Source organism: Geospiza fortis, unplaced genomic scaffold (genome assembly GCF_000277835.1).
Source record: "Geospiza fortis unplaced genomic scaffold, GeoFor_1.0 scaffold96, whole genome shotgun sequence".
Classification (NCBI taxonomy): Eukaryota; Metazoa; Chordata; class Aves; order Passeriformes; family Thraupidae; genus Geospiza; species Geospiza fortis.
This window is the reverse complement of record NW_005054454.1, coordinates 436,580-454,957: the sequence shown is the minus strand read 5'-3', so window position 1 is coordinate 454,957 and position 18,378 is coordinate 436,580. Positions and strand designations below refer to the sequence as shown.

General features: G+C 49.9%; 3 protein-coding genes across 4 annotated transcripts in view; 2 read left to right on the top strand and 1 right to left on the bottom strand.

Moving 5' to 3' along the window:
* Positions 1-838: 838 nt before the first annotated feature.
* On the top strand, positions 839-3,030 carry DNAJC28 (DnaJ heat shock protein family (Hsp40) member C28). Its single transcript, XM_031062607.1, is given in 3 exon segments — positions 839-1,044; positions 1,707-2,225; positions 2,228-3,030. Coding segments are annotated over 2 exon segments (1,080 nt in total). The 5' UTR covers positions 839-1,044; positions 1,707-1,756; the 3' UTR covers positions 2,839-3,030.
* Positions 3,031-5,399: 2,369 nt separating this feature from the next.
* Positions 5,400-15,473, top strand: TMEM50B (transmembrane protein 50B). 2 transcript variants are annotated; one of them, XM_005427781.2, is made up of 7 exons: positions 5,400-5,443; positions 10,036-10,315; positions 11,018-11,130; positions 11,676-11,743; positions 12,423-12,515; positions 13,120-13,177; positions 14,584-15,473. In XM_005427781.2, exons 2-7 carry the CDS (start codon positions 10,217-10,219, stop codon positions 14,627-14,629), a joined length of 477 nt encoding a protein of 158 aa, XP_005427838.1. In that variant the 5' UTR covers positions 5,400-5,443; positions 10,036-10,216; the 3' UTR covers positions 14,630-15,473. The 2 variants fall into 2 exon arrangements, with proteins under 2 accessions (XP_005427838.1, XP_030918494.1); XM_031062634.1 differs by lacking the exon at positions 5,400-5,443 and adding an exon at positions 5,506-5,669.
* Positions 15,474-16,832: 1,359 nt separating this feature from the next.
* The window catches only part of LOC102044820 (interferon gamma receptor 2), an 8,082-nt gene continuing 6,536 nt past the window's right edge, over positions 16,833-18,378 (bottom strand). The window contains exon 5 of the mRNA XM_031062621.1: positions 16,833-18,057. Within this exon, the coding sequence (XP_030918481.1) occupies positions 17,896-18,057 (162 nt within the window). The 3' untranslated portion in view covers positions 16,833-17,895. The remainder of the gene's footprint in view (positions 18,058-18,378) is intronic.

Genomic DNA, 18,378 nt, shown 5'->3' with positions numbered 1-18,378 from the left:
GCCCCCGGGCAGCAGAGAGGGCGGGAGCGGGGCTGGCTCCTGGGAGGCCCAATCTATCCCCCCTTCCCAAATTCCAGCGGCATCGCTCGGTTCACACCTCTGGAGTAACCCTCCTTTCCCAGCCGGCCCCCTCGGGAGGTGAGGATTCTATATATGGATCTTGACAACAGGGTTATTGATATTGGGGCTACCCAGGTATGAGAAAGTCACTTTCGGAGCAATAATTGAATTTTAAAAGTGTGTTTATTGATCATTCTCTTTAAGTAGTAGTTACATGGGGTTTTATGGCCGTAGGAAAATTAGTAGTTATCTTTGTCCGCCACCCAGATGGAATGAAATCATTGGGTCATAAATAAAAGGTGTTAATGACCTCCATTATCACAAGCTGATGACTTAATGTTAATGCCTTACATGGATCAAAGCCAGCTGAAAATATTGAGGATTGATCCAGTCCCAAGTACTTGTCCTTTTCCTTCTCTAGGTTAGGGGAGAAGGGCAGTTTGGTTTGTACAGAAGACATAAATGCTACTTATTCTTTGATTAACCTTGAGGAGTTGATTTGACCTAGTTTTTTGTTTGGAGATGGAGTGAGCAAAGGAGATGTTGCCCTCTCTGTGTCTTTAGGTCCACTGATCCAGCATTTCCTTAAGGATTTCCATGAATAAAGAAGAGTTGGCTGATGTGTAACTGGTGTGTGCAGTTAGTGTTATATACTTTGATTTTACATAAGGACTGACTTTGTCCCTGCTGAGGTGCTGCCCTGGCTGTGTCCCCAGATAGCCCAGAATCACTGGAATTGCTGACACAGTGACATACTGACTGCTATCGATCTGTTCTGAATTCCAGGTTTATGCCCCTGCCTGGCAGCAGCAAAGGAAGTTGACCACTGCTGGATACAAAGGCTGACCCAGTGAATCTGTAACCTGAGTGCTGATCCAGACGCTGCTGTGAAATACCAATAATGTGCTGTGGTGACCTCCTTTGCCATCGTACCAGGTCGTAGGGCTTGATCCAAGGGAGTAGGAAATTGAGCCGTTGATGAATGTAGGTAAAGAGGAGAAGGGAGGGATTTGTTTCAGCAGTTATTGCTTAGCATCAAGCTTATTTCCAGTTTACAGTGTTTGCTGAAAGGCAATAAAATAAATAGTAGAAGAATAAAGGCGATAAAAATGCTTCCAGGGAATTCTGCAGTGCAAAACAAAGCTGTGTTCCTGTTGTCATACCAGGAAAAAAGTAAATTGAGAATTAATTTTCATTTACATTGTAATACTACTGCTTCAATACTAATTAATTAGAAATGTAAATTAATGACTTTAAGCTTAGGGAGGGCAGGGCTGGATGGGAGATTGGGAGTGAGGAATTGTTCCCTGGCAGGGTGGGCAGGGCCTGGCACAGGGTGCCCAGAGCAGCTGGGGCTGCCCCTGGATCCCTGGCAGTGCCCAAGGCCAGGCTGGACACTGGGGCTGGAGCAGCCTGGCACAGTGGGAGGTGTCCCTGCCATGGCAGGGGTGGCACTGGGGGGGCTTTTTCTAACCCAAACCATTCTGGGATTCTGTGATTTCAATAATAGTCTGTAAAAGAAAAAAATACTGCTGAATTTCAGTAGGGATTTCTTTAGTATATCAGGCTAAAGATAAGATTTATGCCCTGGAAGTTCTTGAAAAAAAAGGGTATTTAACATGATTTTTGTCCAAATGTGTCTGTAGGTTCTTTATAATGTAACTGCACCTGAAGAAATCCCCAGTGGTTTTGTGTCATGCTGAGTAACAACATGGGGCACTGTTTCGTGGGACGGGGAGCCATGATCCCAAGGAAGCTGAAGCCGTTTCTGTGCAGGATGTTGTCGGGTTACAAACCCAAAAATGACGTCAAGGACTCTTACAAAGTTCTGGAGCTGGAGGAAGGCTGTTCCCTCGACGACGTCAGGAACTCCTATCACAATCTTGCCAAAAAATACCACCCGGACAGCAGCTCCGGCATGGCCGATTCCAAGGCCTTCATACGGGTGGAGGAGGCCTACAGGATGGTGCTCGGCGACCTGGCAGCCAAACAGAAATCAGACTCGGGCGAGGAGGAGGAAGACCAGTTCAAATCCAAGTCCCTGCAGCACAGGCACTACCTGAGCTTCGAGGGCGTGGGCATCGGCACGCCGAGCCAGCGGGAGAAGCAGTACATGCAGTTCCGCGTGGACCGCGCCACCGAGCAGGTGCTGGAGTACCGGCAGCGGACGCCGGCAGCGACCTCAGCAGGGCCCAGGACGTGCGGCAGAGCAAGAAGGTGAAGATCACGCAGGCCGTGGAGCGGCTGGTGGAGGACCTCATCCAGGAGTCCATGGCCAAAGGAGACTTCGACAACCTGAGCGGCAAAGGGAAGCCCTTGCAGAAGTTCTCGCACAGCCCCCACATCGACCCCATGACCCACAACCTGAACAGGATCCTCATCGACAACGGCTACCAGCCCGAGTGGATCCTGCTGCAGAAGGAGATCCGCGAGACCATCGAGCGCCTGAGGAAGAGCATCGTGGCCTCCAGGAGGAAGCTGGGGGAGCCCATGACGCTGTCGCAGCAGAAGCAGTGGGGCCGCGTTTGCGAGCAGTTCGCTGAAGACATCAGGAAGTTGAACAAGAGAGTTGACAACTTCAACCTGGTGGTGCCCATCCTGAGCAGGCAGATGGTGCATTTCAGCACCGACAAGGAGATCCTGCGAGCACGAAAGACTTACGAGGCTGTCGCGGAAAAGGTTTCTGATCCAGGCACGAAGGAAAACGGGGGGGAACAGGGCAAAAGGTTTGGGTGGAAGTCTTCTCTCTTGAAGTGGTTAAAACTTGCACCGAAATAATTTCATACTAATTCCTCTTGCCAAGGTTTTTGAATGCACTTTATTAATGAAATATAGCACTAGAGAAATTTCAGGTTCACTGGAAATGTCAAATCCACGCTGTCACACTACTTGAAGGAAATTTGGTTGTGTGATGAGCATTTGCATTATAAATAATTATTTTTAAATATTATTAAATGAAATGCGCCAGTTTGGGTTGTGGTAGAGTTAATTTTTCTCATCATTAGCCTGGGGCTGCATGTTGGAGGCAGTGCTGACCATTCGAGGGTGTTTTTATTGCTGGGCAGGGCTTGCACAGCACCTTTTGTGCCCTCCCCACCTCCCCATCCCTGAGCAGCTGCTGACTGGGTTAAACCACAGCAACAACAAATCAGTTCTTCTCTTGCAGGCCATTTTCCTTCTGCTGAAATTCCAAATTAATCACTTTTACAGGCTTTTATCACTTCAAAGGGGAAACGGAGGCATAAGAAAAGCACATTAAAGTGGAGGCAAACATCTTGCTGTGCCCTGTTTGACCTTTGCTCTCTTATTTCAATACTTGCAACTCATGAATTTTTGGCAGGTTCTCTCCATGTTTTTTAAAAGTACATTCACCTCTTCAAGGGTAAATTCAGTGGCTGTGAAGGGAGGGTTCTGGATGTCTTGGCTTGGAATGTACATGTGCACAAGTCCATTTTTGCATCTTTAATACAGAAAGAGGTCTTGGAAAGTTATTTATTGGTGAACACCCCCTGCCACGGGCAGGGACACCTTCCAGCTCTGTGTATGAATGTTTGTTTCCATAATTTATTCTTGTTTATAACAAAAACTTAATTAAAGATACTGTGAATTAAAGACACTTTTCTGCAGGTCCTTTGACATGGTACTCTCAAAAACCTCACATTTTGATTCACATTAGGATCTGCAGGAATTGGATCAGAATTGCTGTTCAGACAAATCCAGTGGGAGATTTCAAGAGCAAATCCAGTTCATGGCACAAGGGTAAACAGAAGCCAGTTTGCAGGAAATGGGACCCACTTTGGCTCACAAAGAAGCATCAGCACTTCCAGTACCAGAGGTGCCATAAAGGGTGAATCAGCAGACTGAGGGATTTTTATGTTCTTACTAAAACCACTTGGGTTTAAATGGAGCAGGTGTGACCTGACCGAGGCACTTTAAATCAGCCTTGCACTGATGCCATCAGAACCTGCCAGGCACAGAAATCCACTTCTGCAACATTTATAGTGATGATGGAAAAAATAATTTCCACTTTAATGTTCCCCAGGTGTTTAGAGGAGTTCAGTGTTTCAGGGCTTGTCTATAATTTTGTTGCTCTTAAGAGCAGTGTTTAGTCAATACTAAGGAATATCAACTACTGCACACAGAAAATCCAGGAGAGAATGGCCTTCAGAAGGAATTTTTCTGGCTGACACTGGGCTGTTAATGTCAATTTGATAAATGTTATTTTATGACTGTGAAAAAGGGTGCAGTCATTGCTGACCCCAGATCCAAAACCACATTGTTTATTCCCAGAACTTCCTATTTGTTGGTCTAATGGCCACATGCCTCATGGCTTGAAAGGCTTAAGTGACATCTTAATACAAAGACAAAAGATTGTATATGTATATAATTTTATATATTATGAAGATACAATACTTGAGATATCAGTTTTTCTCAGAGTGAGGAATCTGTTTCTTGCCCAACAAGACAAGCGTGAATAGCTTGAAACTGAAAGAGAGATTTAAACAAATATTGAGAAGAAATTCTTCCCTTCTCTAGGCACTGTAGATGCTGAGTCCTGCTGAGGATTTCTGTGTTTCAGAGCAGTAACATCTCGGGATGAACGTGGAGATACAGAGGAGGCTCTGAGGAGGAGGAATAAAGGAGAAGCAAGAGCAGGGCACCTTGTAAAAGAAATATGTAAATGATAAATCTTTATTCTTATGCCCCTCTGAGGGAGCAGGGAGTGTGGTGTCTCTGGGCTTGATGGAGCACAGTGTGTTCATTTAAGTTAAGGTTAAAAAAGGAAGCAGGGAGGGCTTTGAGCACAATCTGATTCTTTCAATTCCCCGTCTGTGAGATGTGCCCTCTAACCCTCAAAACACTGACTTTAATCCAGTTCTTTTCTTTGCCCAGGGCTTTTATTCAACATGTCTTTTGGCACTTACTTGATTTGCTGTTTTAGATGGGTAGTGTTCCACAATACGTTTATTGAACTGTTTGTTACCCCCATATTGCCTGTCCTTCCAACCCAGACCATTCCGTGATTGATCCTATGAATTAGAATTTATCCGTGTTTATTAATTCCACTTATTTTCATTAAACCAGACACCGGACTGAGATTTAAGTGCATTTAGGGGTGAACTTTATCTATTCCAACATGGGAATGACAGTACTGTGCTGTTCCCGTGGGGCAGCGGAGGCGGCCGGGGGTCATTCCCGGCCGTGTGGCGGCGCCTCAGGGGCTGAGGGGGCCGGGATGGGGCGGCCATGGCGGGACGGGGCGGGGCCTGCGGGGAAAGGCGGGAGCGCGCTGGCCCCGCCTCTTCCCGCCCCGCCCGGGCGAGAGGGCGCGTCAGTTGGGGGGCTCGGTGCCCTCAGGCGGAAGCGTCGCGCCCGGGAGCGGGTACGTGCGGCCGCGCCGGGCCGGGCCGGGCGGCACCGGGACAGGGGCCGGGACAGGGACCGGCACCGGGACAGGGACACGGAGCGGGATGGGGAGCGAGAGAGAGAGCGGCACCGCACCGGGAGGGACCCCGGGGCCGCTCCCCTGGGACACCGGCGTGTCACGGATTGTCCGGCCCTGAGGACGCGCCGCCGGCGCTCCGCGGGGAGCGGGGACTGCAGGGGAGGTGAAAGGAGCAAACGCCGTGTTTAATCTAAATAACAATGTACCCCGCCGGCCCTCGGCATCCCTGGCGGGGCTGTAGCTCAGGCGCGGGGCTCGCCGTGCCCCGTCACGCCCCGGTGCCAGGGCGGGCACAGGGGTGCGCGCGGAGCGGGCCTGAGGCAGAACCGGCCCTGGAGAATTGCGGAGTCCAGATGGGTTCTATCCCCTGCCCCCTCAAGTTCTAAACTTTATAGCGCTCTTAAAGAATCCCCGCTGCGGGCAGTTCTGGGGCTGAGCAGAACATTGGTGTAAAGGGATGAATCATGGAATGGGTTGGGTTGGTTGGGTTGGGGGGACATTAAATCCCACCCAGTGCCACCCCTGCCATGGCAGGGACACCTCCCACTGTGCCAGGCTGCTCTAACCTGGCCTTGGGCACTGCCAGGGATCCAGGGGCCTTGTAAGGAATGGAAATATAGTTAATATCACTTTTTAATAAGTTTACCACATAGCCTTGGTTTTGTGTAAATTAACTTTAAACTTCCTTTCTTTGCTCTTGTCTTTCTGTAATACTTTAAAATCAGAGAGTGCTATTGAATAGGGAGAACTGAAAGTGAAAGTGCAGGAAATTACTGAAATAAGTGGGAAAATGAGAGTGGCTGTTACAGAAATGTTCACATAAGCCCCTGATATTGTTTTCATCCTCTGTGCATGTGGGGAAATGTGTGACCCAAAGGATATTCTGATGAGTTGCTTGTGGAAGGTGCATGTTCTTCAAGGAAAACTTGAATATTCTTCATGCCTTTACGTTTCTTCCGTTTTTCCTTCTGTCTTTTCCTCTCTTTGGAAACAGGCAGTTCTGTTCTTTACTAACACAATGATGTTCCACATTAAGGCATTTTCCTTCCTGCAGACTTTCTGTATTTCCTTGCAACTGCTTTCAATATTTTGTTCAGGTGAAACCAGCTCATGTGGGGAGAGCAAAGCTGATTTTCAGGTGAAAATGTGGAGCTGCTGCTGCTGTGTTTTCTGTCTGCATAACAGAGCAGTGGGCTTGCTCTCCATGCTGGCATCTGCCAGGGGTGCTTTTTACAGCTCCAGAGTCTCCAGTTTGTTCCTGCAGATGTGTTTGTGTTTGCTGGACAGGCTGAGGAACGTTCCTGCGTGCCCTTGGCACAGGGGAGGAGGCTGATGGTGGGAAGGGCGTTGAAGGACAGGAATTCCAAGGGCTTTACCTGTTTCCTGCCTGGGAGCTGTGTGGGTGGGAGAGTTTAAAGCAGAGAGTGAGTCCTGCACCTTGATCCCGGTGGAAAATCCCAGCTGAAGGCATCTGCCTCCCCCAGAGGGGTGTGTGCAGGGAGCCCCTGTGCCCCTGCTAATGCTCCTGGGGACAAACCTCAGCCTGGCTCTTGTGCCATGGCCCTGGAGGCTCAGCTTCACTGTGGGGCTGGGATTTGAAATGCAGTTGATTGTGTTCTTCCTCTTTCTCTGAGGAATTATGGAGAATTACAGGTCATGGAATGTTTGGTCTGGGAGGGACCTTAAAGCCATGGCAGGGACACCTCCCACTGTCCCCAGTGTCCAGCCTGGCCTTGGGCACTGCCAGGGATCCAGGGATGGAATTCCATCCCAGCCCTGCCCACCCTGCCAGGGAACAATTCCTCATTGCCAAGATCCCACCCAGCCCTGCCCTCTGGCACTGGCAGCCATTCCCTGGGTGCTGTCCCTGCATCCCCCGGAAATTGTCTCTCTCCAGCTTTCCTGGGGCTCCTGCAGGCCCTGCAAGGCCACCCTGAGCTCAGGCCAAAGCTTCTCCTGTGCAGGTGAACAATGCCAGCTGTGCCAGCCTTTCCTGCCAGCAGAGCTGCTCCATCCCTCTGCTCATCCTGGAGCCTCCTCTGGGCTCTCTGCAGCAGCTCCAGCTCCTCCCTGGGCTGGGCCCAGGGCTGGGGCAGCTCTGCAGCTGGGAAATCACCTGAGGGGGCACAGGGGGCAATCCCAACCCAATCCCTTCCCTAGTTCTTGTTCCCCAGCCCAGGACACCTCTGCCTCTCTGACTGCCCTGTCCACTGTTGCTTTGTGGCCCTTTTATCCCCCAGGGATGCTCTGCTGAGGTCCCTTGGGAGGATCTCTCCCCTCCCTCCCCTGTGTCAGTGCATTCCTTTTCTCTGCCATATTGAATCCAGGTTATTTTAGCTGGATTTCTTGAACGCCTTGGGAAGAATTGCCCACCCTTTTTGGGTTGTCCATGTGCCAGAGCAGCTGGGGCTGCCCCTGGATCCCTGGCAGTGCCCAAGGCCAGGCTGGACACTGGGGACAGTGGGAGGTGTCCCTGCCATGGCAGGGATGGCACTGGGTGGGCTATGAAGTCCCTCCCACCCCAAACCAGCCCAGAGCTCCCTGTTTCCCTGCAGCCACTCCCAGGCAAGGCCCCTCAGCTCCACAGTGGGGACAACAGCAGGAGCTGGGAGAGTTCCAGTGTGGGTGGGTGAGGAGCTGGGAGGGGAAAGCAGGAATTGCTGCAGGACAGGGACAGACACAGCTCTGAAGAGGAACAGAGAAAGTGGAGCCATTTAAGAGTGGAAAATGAGGAAGGGCTTCAGGAGCAGCTGTAATTCAGCTGAGGGAGCTGGGAAGGGGCTGGAGAATCCCTGAGGAGCTGGGAAGGGGCTGAGGCTGGAGCAAAGGAGGCTCAGGGGCCCTTGTGGCTCTGCACAAGTCCCTGCCAGGAGGGCACAGCCGGGGGGGTCGGGCTCTGCTCCCAGGGCACAGGGACAGGAGCAGAGGGAACGGCCTCAGGCTGGGCCAGGGCAGGCTCAGCTGGGACAGCAGCAGCAATTTGCCCATGGAAAGGGAGCTCAGGCCTTGGCAGGGGCTGCCCAGGGAGCTTTGCAGTCCCTGTGTCAGGGAGTGTTCAGGAGGCCCTTGGGGACACAGTTCAGAGGTGGCCCTGGGTGATCTCAAAGGGCTTTTCCCACCGTGCTGACCCTGGAGTTCTGTAGGAGCACAGCAATTCCCTGTGAAAGCTGTGGGATGAGCAGGCATCTGGCCACTGCCAGGGAAAGGTGAGAGGAGAATTCCTGAGGAGAATAACCAGATGGCTGAGCCCAGATGCTGCACAAATTAAAATAACTTTGGAATTTGAAGTGGCATCACACGTTTGGGTTTCTGGAGGACAAACCTTTGGATCGTGTTCCAGGAGGTGACCTGTGTTTGTAGCATAGACAAACTGTTTATTGGTTGATTTTTATTCCACTTCTTCTCACTGCTGTTGTTAACCTGAAAATGTTCTCCAGCAGCCTGTGCTGTCCCACAGTTGTGAAGGACATTTTTGTTAGTCTTTACCAAATGGCTGGAAATGAATTATGGCAGGCTGGGAAATGCAGAAGTTGACAATACTAAAGCACATTAGAATGGTGCTCAGAGCAGCTGTGAGTCAGTTAATTAACTTTGCTTTCCTCTTCCCATATTTAAGGTTCCCTGTGACCTTTTCTCTGTGCAGCAAGCCCTTTTTTACCCTCAGAAGCAGTTGATTTGCTGAGTTGGGCTCTTTTTTTCTGTGTTAAAAAGGCACTAAATCATATTATCTGTTAGATTGGAGACTGGAAATACTAGAGTTTAATTGAGACTCCTTGACATGACTTAAGGACCAAGTTCTGCCATAAGTTTTGAGGTTGTGTGGTGATTTTCTTTTGTAGTTCTGTGTAAGGGAGGTTGTTTTGTGGATATACCTCAATAGAGTTTATCATGGAGTGGTTTGGGCTGGGATGGCTTTAAAACAATCTCCTTCCCTCTCCTGCCATGGGTGGGGCAAATTCCACTGGAAGGTTCTGTGTAAAAACCTGATTTCTATAAAAACCCCCAGGCTGTAATTTGTGAGAGTTGTCCAACATCTCGAGATGTTCCTGATTGATACTGAGGGTCTGCCTAGAGCAGGGGCTGGACAGAGTTAAAGGAATAAAGTAATAAATAAATAAGGAATAAATCCCTTATTAAAAGGCCTTTAAAGGACACACCTTGGGCAGTACAAGAGCCTGGCTGTGGCTCCACCCAAGATAGACCCTGGGTCAGGATTTTCACACTTTTATAAGTTTTTCTCCATTTCCATCTTGGGGTTAATTACAATTCCAGCTCCAGGTGATGGAGTCCCATCCTCCCAGTTTGCTCTCCTCAATTCACTGGTTTTACACTTTTTGGAGCTGAAGCTGCAGCGGTGTCCTTGGTTCTGGGGCTGGAGAAGGATTGTTCTGTGTGACTGAGCTGTCAGGAGAGCTGCTGACACTTTATATGAAATTCAGAGTCACACACCAATGCAGTACAGAATCTGGAAGATATGAAAGCTCAAACTGAAGGCATCAATACTGACCTCACCCTTGGCTGTGTTTCAGGCACTCAGGAGCTGCTGTTGATGGAAGAGTCCAGGAGAGAGTGCTGGGACAGCGGGGCAGCGACAGCTGTGCCCAGGGCAGCCTGAGCTGTGCCCAGGGCAGCCTGAGCTGTGCCCAGGGCTCTGTGGGCTGTACCCAGGGGGCTCTGTGGGCTCTGCCCAGGGCACAGTGAGCTGAGGCCATGGCAGGGTTCCTGGACAATTTCCGCTGGCCGGAGTGCGAGTGCATCGACTGGAGCGAGCGCCGCAACGCCATCGCCTCCATCGTGGCCGGGGTGCTGGTGAGCCACAAACTGTCACACTTGGGCCTCGGGTTCTGCCACTTCTGCCTCTTAACTTCCCCCAGTCCAGCCTGGTCCTTCCAGGGGTCACTGTGGGGTTGGCAGCAGCGTTGTCCCAAGGCCTGTGACGTTGCTGATCCTGAGCCATTTCTGCCCTCTCTTCTTGAAAGGAAATTCCTCATGGGTTTCTGTAGAATTGGATCTGTTAGAACTGCTCTGTTCTGCACCACCTCCATCTCATGTGTGTTTAGAGTTTGGATTCTTGTTCTTAAGGGGAGCAAGGAACAGGGAATTTCACAGAAATTGCACTGGGAATTTCATAGAATCCCAGAAGGGTTTGGCTTGGGAGGGACCTGAAGCCCCATCCATGGGCAGGGACACCTCCCACTGTCCCAGGCTGCTCCAAGCCCCAGTGTCCAACCTGGCTTTGGAGTCTTCCAGGGATCCAGGGGCAGCCCCAGCTGCTCTGGGCATAAATTTACCCCTAGCCCACTCCTTAATGTGAACAGAAAGTGTGGCTGATTCCCAAACACTCCCCTGAAAACAGCAACGCTGGGATTTGTGCAGGCATTGACCATCAAACACGTTTACATCACTGTCCAGAGGAGTTGGTGCTTGTTAGAAGGCAGTTAGGGCAGTGCAGTCCAGACCCCTGCCTGGTTTCCCTGGCCCCCCAAGCTCACCCCCTGTGTCTGTGCCCAGTTTTTCACAGGCTGGTGGATCATGATCGATGCTGCCGTGGTCTATCCCAAGCCGGAGCAGCTGAACCACGCCTTCCACACCTGCGGGGTCTTCTCCACACTGGCCTTCTTCATGTGAGTGCTGGGGACAGGGCTCATCACAGAGCCACCAGAAACCAGCCAGGCTTTACTGGCAGTGTGCCCAGCATGGATAAATCATAGAATCCCAGAATGGTTTGTGCTGGGAGGGACCTTAAAGCCCACCCAGCGCCACCCCTGCCATGGCAGGGACACCTCCCACTGTGCCAGGCTGCTCCAGCCCTGTCCAGCCTGGCTTGGGATGGAGAATGCAATGCTTACCTCAATATGGAACAATTCACTGCATTTCCCTCAGTTTTTACAAGTTTTACAGCTGTTCCTTGCCCAAAACCTCCTCAAATGGGAGGGGTAACAATAGCCTGGCTCTTGTCGTGCAGATGTAAATAAAAGTAACAGCTTCCCTTTTTCTTGCCAATATTGAATGATTCAATAGATTATTTGGAATTTGTGACTATGCAGAATGCCAGGGAATTTCCCAGAGTTTGTCACATCTTAAAAAAAAAAAAAAAGCTGGGGTTTTACTTAGAACTCTAAATTGTTTCTCTGTAATCTGAAGTGTATCTCTTGTTTTTTGCCCTCAGGATAAATGCTGTATCAAATGCACAGGTGAGAGGAGACAGCTACAGTGATGGATGCTTAGGAAGAACAGGTAAATTAACTCTACAAATCCTGCTCAGGTGATCATTTACCTGCTGGGGTTTTTTTCCAGGTGGTGGTGAAAGAAATAATCAGGAGATAAGGAGTAGGACAGAGCTTCTGTGAAGTAGTTTCTTTACAGAATTAACCCTTGGAGATAAGTGCTGGCTTTGTTAGGAAGGGAACTTGGTGAAATTCAATTTCTGGATGTCTTGGCTTCCTAAACTTTCCCTGCAAATCCTGGAGAGCTGCTGGGAGAAATCAGTTCCTGCTTGGGGTGGCTCAGGAGCAGCCATTCCCTAGGGAGTGTCACAGACATTTCCATTTCCCCTGTGTCACTGCTGTGGGTGTCCCTGCACCTGCTGTCCCCTCTGCTTCCATTCATAATTCCCTTTCTATTTCCCTCGTGGATCCCAGCAGCCTTTTCCATGGGATTTGTAAATTTGGAGAGATTTGCTGCCATTTGAAGTGGCCTGTGGTGCTTTTTGTGTGTCATTCATGTTCAGCTCAGAGAACTTCAGCACAGGAATATCTTTCCTTCCCAATGACTGAGCAGGTGGATTTTGTCCTTGATCCTTGGGTTTAACCCTTTCCATTTGTGCCTTTAGTGAGCTCATGTGTTCCATCCTCCAGGGGAGCAGCTGGGTTCTCTGTCCCTGGGGATAAAAATCCACATTTCACTCTCCCTGCAGGGGCTCGGATCTGGCTCTTCATCGGCTTCATGTTGATGTTTGGATCCCTCATTGCTTCCATGTGGATTCTCTTTGGAGCATATGTCACACAGAGTAAGTCTGCCTGCTTGCTCCTCTAGGAAAGTGCTGTTGGTGCCAGCTTTGGCAGGAAATCCACAGGGATGGAAGCCTGTGGTCTCTGGGAAATCCGAGCCACAGCATCCAGGTTTTAGTCTGAGATTGGCACTGGAATGTCCTGTTAAACCCAGCTGCCAGTTACTGGAATAGTGTGTGTTAAACCCAGCTCCCAATAGCTGGAATATCCTGTTAAACCCAGCTGCCAGTTACTGGAATAGTGTGTGTTAAACCCAGCTCCCAATAGCTGGAATACCCTGTTAAGCCCAGCTCCCAGTAGCTGGAATATCCTGTTAAACACAGCTCCCAGGAGCTGGAATGTCCTGTTAAACCCAGCTCCCAATAGCTGGAATACCCTGTTAAGCCCAGCTCCCAGTAGCTGGAATATCCTGATAAACCCAGCTCCCAGGAGCTGGAATGTCCTGTTAAACCCAGCTCCCAGTAACTGGAATAGTGTGTGTTAAACCCAGCTCCCAGTTACTGGAATACCCTCTTAAACCCAGCTCCCAGGAGCTGGAATACCCTGTTAAACCCAGGTGCCAGAACTAAAGAACTGAGTGTTTCCTCTGTTCCTCCTCTGCAGACACTAATGTGTACCCTGGATTAGCAGTGTTTTTCCAGAATGCATTAATATTTTTCAGGTAAGTTACCTGGGCAAATTCCCCTCTTTCCAAAGGGACTTTTGTGCTTCCATACATTGATACTCCTGGAAAAGCAGCTCTGTTTTCTGCTCCCTTTGCTGCAGAGCTGAGAGGGTTTGATTTGCCATGCCCAGGCTCTTTGCTCTCTCCCTTGTTGGTCCAGCTGTCTCTGCTCCCCTGGATGTGCAGCTCTGGAATGTGGGTGGCCAGGGATGCACAGAGTTCTGGATGAGGGATTGCCAGTGATTTTGTTTTTGGGAAATGGCCATCACTCACCTCTGTCCTGCAATCCCTTGGCTCCCCTCCCAGCAGAGCCAGCTGGGGGATCCCATTCCCCTTTTCCAGACTATTTCACACCAATGGCTCAGGTCTCTGGTACTTGATATTCCCTGAATTTCCCTTCACTGGCTGAGCTTGCAGTTACAAAGAGTGAGAATTCATTTCTGTGAGAGCATGCTGGTGTGTTTTGTAACAGCACATTGGATTTATGTCAAATAATATTATTAAATCTATCATATAACAGTTAAAAATCAATTTGGAGTCTCTAATATTAAACTCCTTTTAGCTGTGGAATGCATTTTGCAGTCCACGGATTTTATTAACAAAAGGCACTGAAAGTGTTAAACAGTGTCAGTTCCAAGATGAGTCACTGAAAGTTTCACCTCACCTCCTTTCTTCTTTCAATTCCTGGCTGATCCTTTTCCTTCCAGCCCCACACCAGGTGCATTGCAGTGACCTGGATGGGCTCTGGGAAATGAGGGATATTCCTGCAGGAAACAGCAGCTCCTAAATCCCCTCTGGGACTGAAAAGGGAAGCTGCTGAAGGCAGATTTTATGCCTAAAGTTTTTAGTTTGATTTAGAATCCCAGAAGGTTTGGGTTGGAAGGGACTTTAAATCCCATCCAGTGCCACCTGGGCAGGGGCACCTTCCCCTATCCCAGGTGGCTCCAAAGCCTGTCCAGCCTGGCCTGGGACACTGCCAGCCATGGGGCAGCCACAACATGTGGCATTTGGGATCTGATTCTCTACCACAGGCTTCATATTCTTTCTGATTTGTTCAGAAAAAATGGAATTATTTAGGTTTTATCCCAGCACATCCTGTCACGCTGAGCAGATTCCCAGGTGCCAGAGTGAAACTTGCTGCTCTGGACTCCTTGAATTTCATAACTCCCAGGCTTTTCCTTCAGAAGGGCTGTGAAAGTGGGTGTTTTTCTGTTTGGGCTTCAGCTGGCTCCCACAGTTCCAGCCATGCACAGGAAACCAAATATAAACACCAAACCCAAATCCTGATCTGACTAAAAGTTCATGGCTGGGCTGTTGATTTGCACAGGGTAAGATTTAAGGATACTGTTAATGTTACCCTATGTGTGGTCTGATTTTTATTTCTTTTCTGTTTTTCCCCTCAGCACCCTGATCTACAAGTTTGGGAGAACAGAAGAGCTGTGGGGCTGAGCTCCCTTGGTCCAGAGCTGCCACGTGGTTCTTGTTTGTAGATAATTCACAGTCCCTTGTCCTTGGTTTGCTTCCCAGCCTGGTGGAACTGAGACAATTCCAGGCTCTGTCTGAAGCTCTCCTGTGCCAGGACACACTTGTGAATGTGTACATAGGACAGGATCTGTCCTTTCCAAGGGAAGGGCAGGCTGCCAGCCTTCCCTGCTCAGCCTCCAGGCTTTCTCCTCCAGCTCCCTGCCCTCCCAGCAGCTTCCCCTCCACAGCTCCACCCGTGTCCGAGGCTTCTGTGAACAATAGTGAGCAAACAGGACAGAGCCCTCCCAGCCCTGCTGGGATAAGAGCTGATTTTAAACATTTTATATTATTGTTCAGGTAAAAATAAAGTAGAATTCTTTTTTCCTTCTTCTTCTTTTGGTAAAAGGTTATGGGTTTTTAAGCAAGTCCCTACACTCAGCAGGTTGTGCATGGCAAAGCAAAGTATTCCTGACTTGTGATGGCTCTGGCACAAAGGACATTTGCTGGCACCACAGTCCTTGGAATTAATTTCATGCTGCTCAGTGTAAGAGATACCAGTTGGTATTTAATGTATTTCCTGATATTAGAATAAAAAAACTCCAACAAACTGATGCCAGTTGTACTTGATATAAAGAATAAATGAGTCAGAGCAGTGTCTTGCTACTCATGCCAGTGTCACTGTCTCTAGGGGAAGCTGTTTGCTGATAAATCAATTTTCCTGACCTGCTCCCTCTGTGCTTACAAGGAAGTGAGGTATGGATGGATTTATTGCTCACAGTCCAACCTTGTAATAATTTCAAGTTTCAATAAATTCTAGGAGTGACTCACACCCAGTTTTAAGGATGCTGTTGTCTCAGTTTAAAATGTATTTACCTCTTACATTTTATGGCTGTTTCCATTAATGAATTATTGAATCCAGTTTCATCTCAGCAGAGTGAAACAGAAAGTGAGGCTGAGGATGTTTGATGTCCCTGGAGTGTCCCTGCAGATCCATTTGCTGGGGTGAGTCCTTCTCATGAGTTCTCTGTGCTTTTTACAGCATTTGCCTCTCCCCTGGCTCCCAAGGCTTTTACAACTTCCCCACATCCAAGCTGCTGCCCCAGTGCTGCCAGGAGCTGAGTGGAAATGCTGTGCTGGGGCTGGGAGCTGTTTGTCACCTGCTCTGGGTGGGAATTGCTGCAGGGCAGGAGCTGGGGCCAGCCTGGAGCTGCCCTCGTGCCCTGGCTGCAGTGACCCCATCCCAGGGGTGCTCACTGCTTGGAATTCCAGAATAAAAGTGAACCCAGGTGCTCAAATAGTCAATTTTGCACAGCAACTCACCCTTGCACAGGGCTTGCACCAGCCAGGAAAGCCAGGCTTTGGTCCAGGCCTGTCAGGTTTCTTGCCCAGGAGCTTGGGAATGTTTGTTGGGTTCTTTAGGAAGTCAGGAAGGAGCTTGGGCTGGAACTGATCCCTGAACTCCTCCCAGGGCCAGGAGCTTGTGCCTGGACTTGGAACTTGAACTGCAAGCCAGGCTGGGAGAGCTGGGGGTGCTCACCTGGAGAGGAGAAGCTGCAGGGAGAGCTCAGAGCCCCTGGCAGGGCCTGAAGGGCTCCAGGAGAGCTGCAGAGGGACTGGGGACAAGGCCTGCAGGGACAGGAGCCAGGGAGGGCTTAGTGACAACAACCCTGGAGTCACTCCCAGCAAATTCTTTTTAATTGTTTGTGTAGAAACATTTACCACCACCCTCCCTGCCACAAGCCCAGTGCAGGGTTTATTCAGGAATACCCACAGATATTCCCAAAGGGGTTTAACCCCATTTCTGTCCCCTGTCTGAGTTTGGTGGCTCCTTTTTGTGAGCTTTGTTCCCAGCCCAGCCTCAGAGTGTGGGTGCTTAAAGCAGAGCTGGTGCTGACCTGGCCATTCCTGCATGAGTCAGGCTTTCCTGGAGCTCCCTTGGCAGCAGCCTGTGGAATCCCAAGGGACTGGAGCTGTTCTGCAAGGGAACACCTGATGAAGTTTGTGTAATCCCAAGGGACTGGATCTGTTCTGCAAGGAAAGACCTGATGAAGCTTGTGTAATCCCAAGGGATTGGATCTGTTCTGCAAGGGAACACCTGATGAAGCTTCTGGCAGCTGCTGGCCTGGCCTGTTCCTGAAAGGCTGGGACAGTGGCACCTCAGCTCTGCCAGGGCCCTCCAACCAGGCACTTACACAAACCCCACATTTTTTATTGGTTTTTTTTTTTTTAACAATTCATATGAAACCCAGGGAAAAAAAAATCAAATAACCCAATTTTTTAGTACAGAAGAGGTTCACTTGTTCTTTGTGCTTTATTGGACACTCCAGACCCCACAGGGGCTGATGGGGGGTTTAACTTGGGCTCTTCTGCTTTAAGGCACTAAAACTCTCAGTCAACTTCTCTTCTGCTGGTGCTCAGCAAGAGGTTTTAGTGTCTGACAGGGACTGAAACACGTTGGAAAAACTCAGAGTAAAATTCCTCTCAGGTCCTTTGAGGTGTGCAGCAGATTGCAGCTTCAGCAGGGTGGGAGGAGGCAGATAAGAGCAGATCTCTCTGGGAGGGGCTCTTGGCACAGCTTCACCCCAGGAAAGTACCCACAAACTCCTTTTTAGTTTGTCCTGTACTTAAAATGAATCAGGAAAGCAGACTGGGGTGGGTCTGATGGGAGTGTTACTGCCAACAGAAACCAAGCAGTGTAAATGGAATTCACACCCTGAAAAATCCCAGGTCACCCCACATCAATAAAGTGCAGTTATTCTTCCAAACTGGGGTGGGAATTCACCCCTTTCATCCACCTGGCTCCAGGCAACTTAGTGTTCCTTCCCTTCCACCTTCCCTCTTCCCAGTGCTTCCGGCACAGTGAGGAGCTGGGGGAGCTGGGCAGAGGCCCCTGGAGCATCAGGGTCTGGGTTCAGGGTGGTCCTGTGATCCCAGGGAGGTCCTGTGATCCCAAGGGATTGTCCTGTGATCCCAGAGATTGTCCTGTAATCCCAGGGAATTGTTCTGTGATCCCAGAGATTGTCCTGTAATCCCAGGGATGGTCCTGTGATCCCAGGGATACATGTTCAGGATTGTCCTATGATCCCAGGCTCTGTGGTCAGGACTGTCCTGTGATCCCAGGGGTTCATGTCCAGGATTGTCCTATGATCCCAGGCTCTGTGTTGAGGATTCTCCTGTGATCCCAGGCTCTGTTCCTCTGTGTTCAGGACTGTCCTGGCAGCAGCCTCTGGACAGCCCTGGGCAGGTGGCACTCACTGGGGTGGCCCTGCAGTGGCTGCCCTGTCCCTGGAGGTGTTGGGTGAAGGATCCTCACCCTCCTGGCCAGGTCCCTCTCCCAGCACAAGGGCCTGGGGCTCCTCCTCAGCAGGACTGCACAGCTCCTCCAGGCCAGCCGAGCCAGGGTCCCTCAGGAACTGGGAAAAACCACACAACACCAGGTTAGCTCCTGTTAGAAACCCCAGAGCCAGCAAACTGCTCCAGCCCAGAATCCACAGCAGGAGCTGCTACCTGCATATCCCATCCTGGGCTTCCTTAAAACAAGGAGAATGTTAAAAAACCCTTATTTCTGTGGGGAGAAGAAATAAATTATCCCTCCAATATCCCTTCAGGTGAGTTAAAAGCAGCTGCAGCTCCTCATTGGGTGTTTGGGGTTTTTTTTAAATAAATTTTGGCCAATCTTTCCACGTCAGCTGAAATCCCTCTGAGTCAGGAGCAAACCCCTTGCAGCTGGGGGG

What these genes read in the sequence shown, in the direction of transcription:
- TMEM50B (XM_005427781.2), top strand. Translation starts at nt 10,217, where the DNA reads ATGGCAGGGTTCCTGGACAATTTCCGCTGGCCGGAGTGCGAGTGCATC. An exon ending in TGGATGCTTAGGAAGAACAG is followed by an intron (nt 11,744 to 12,422) that starts GTAAATTAACTC and finishes CTCTCCCTGCAG; the next exon opens with GGGCTCGGATCTGGCTCTTC. An exon ending in AATGCATTAATATTTTTCAG is followed by an intron (nt 13,178 to 14,583) that starts GTAAGTTACCTG and finishes TTTTCCCCTCAG; the next exon opens with CACCCTGATCTACAAGTTTG.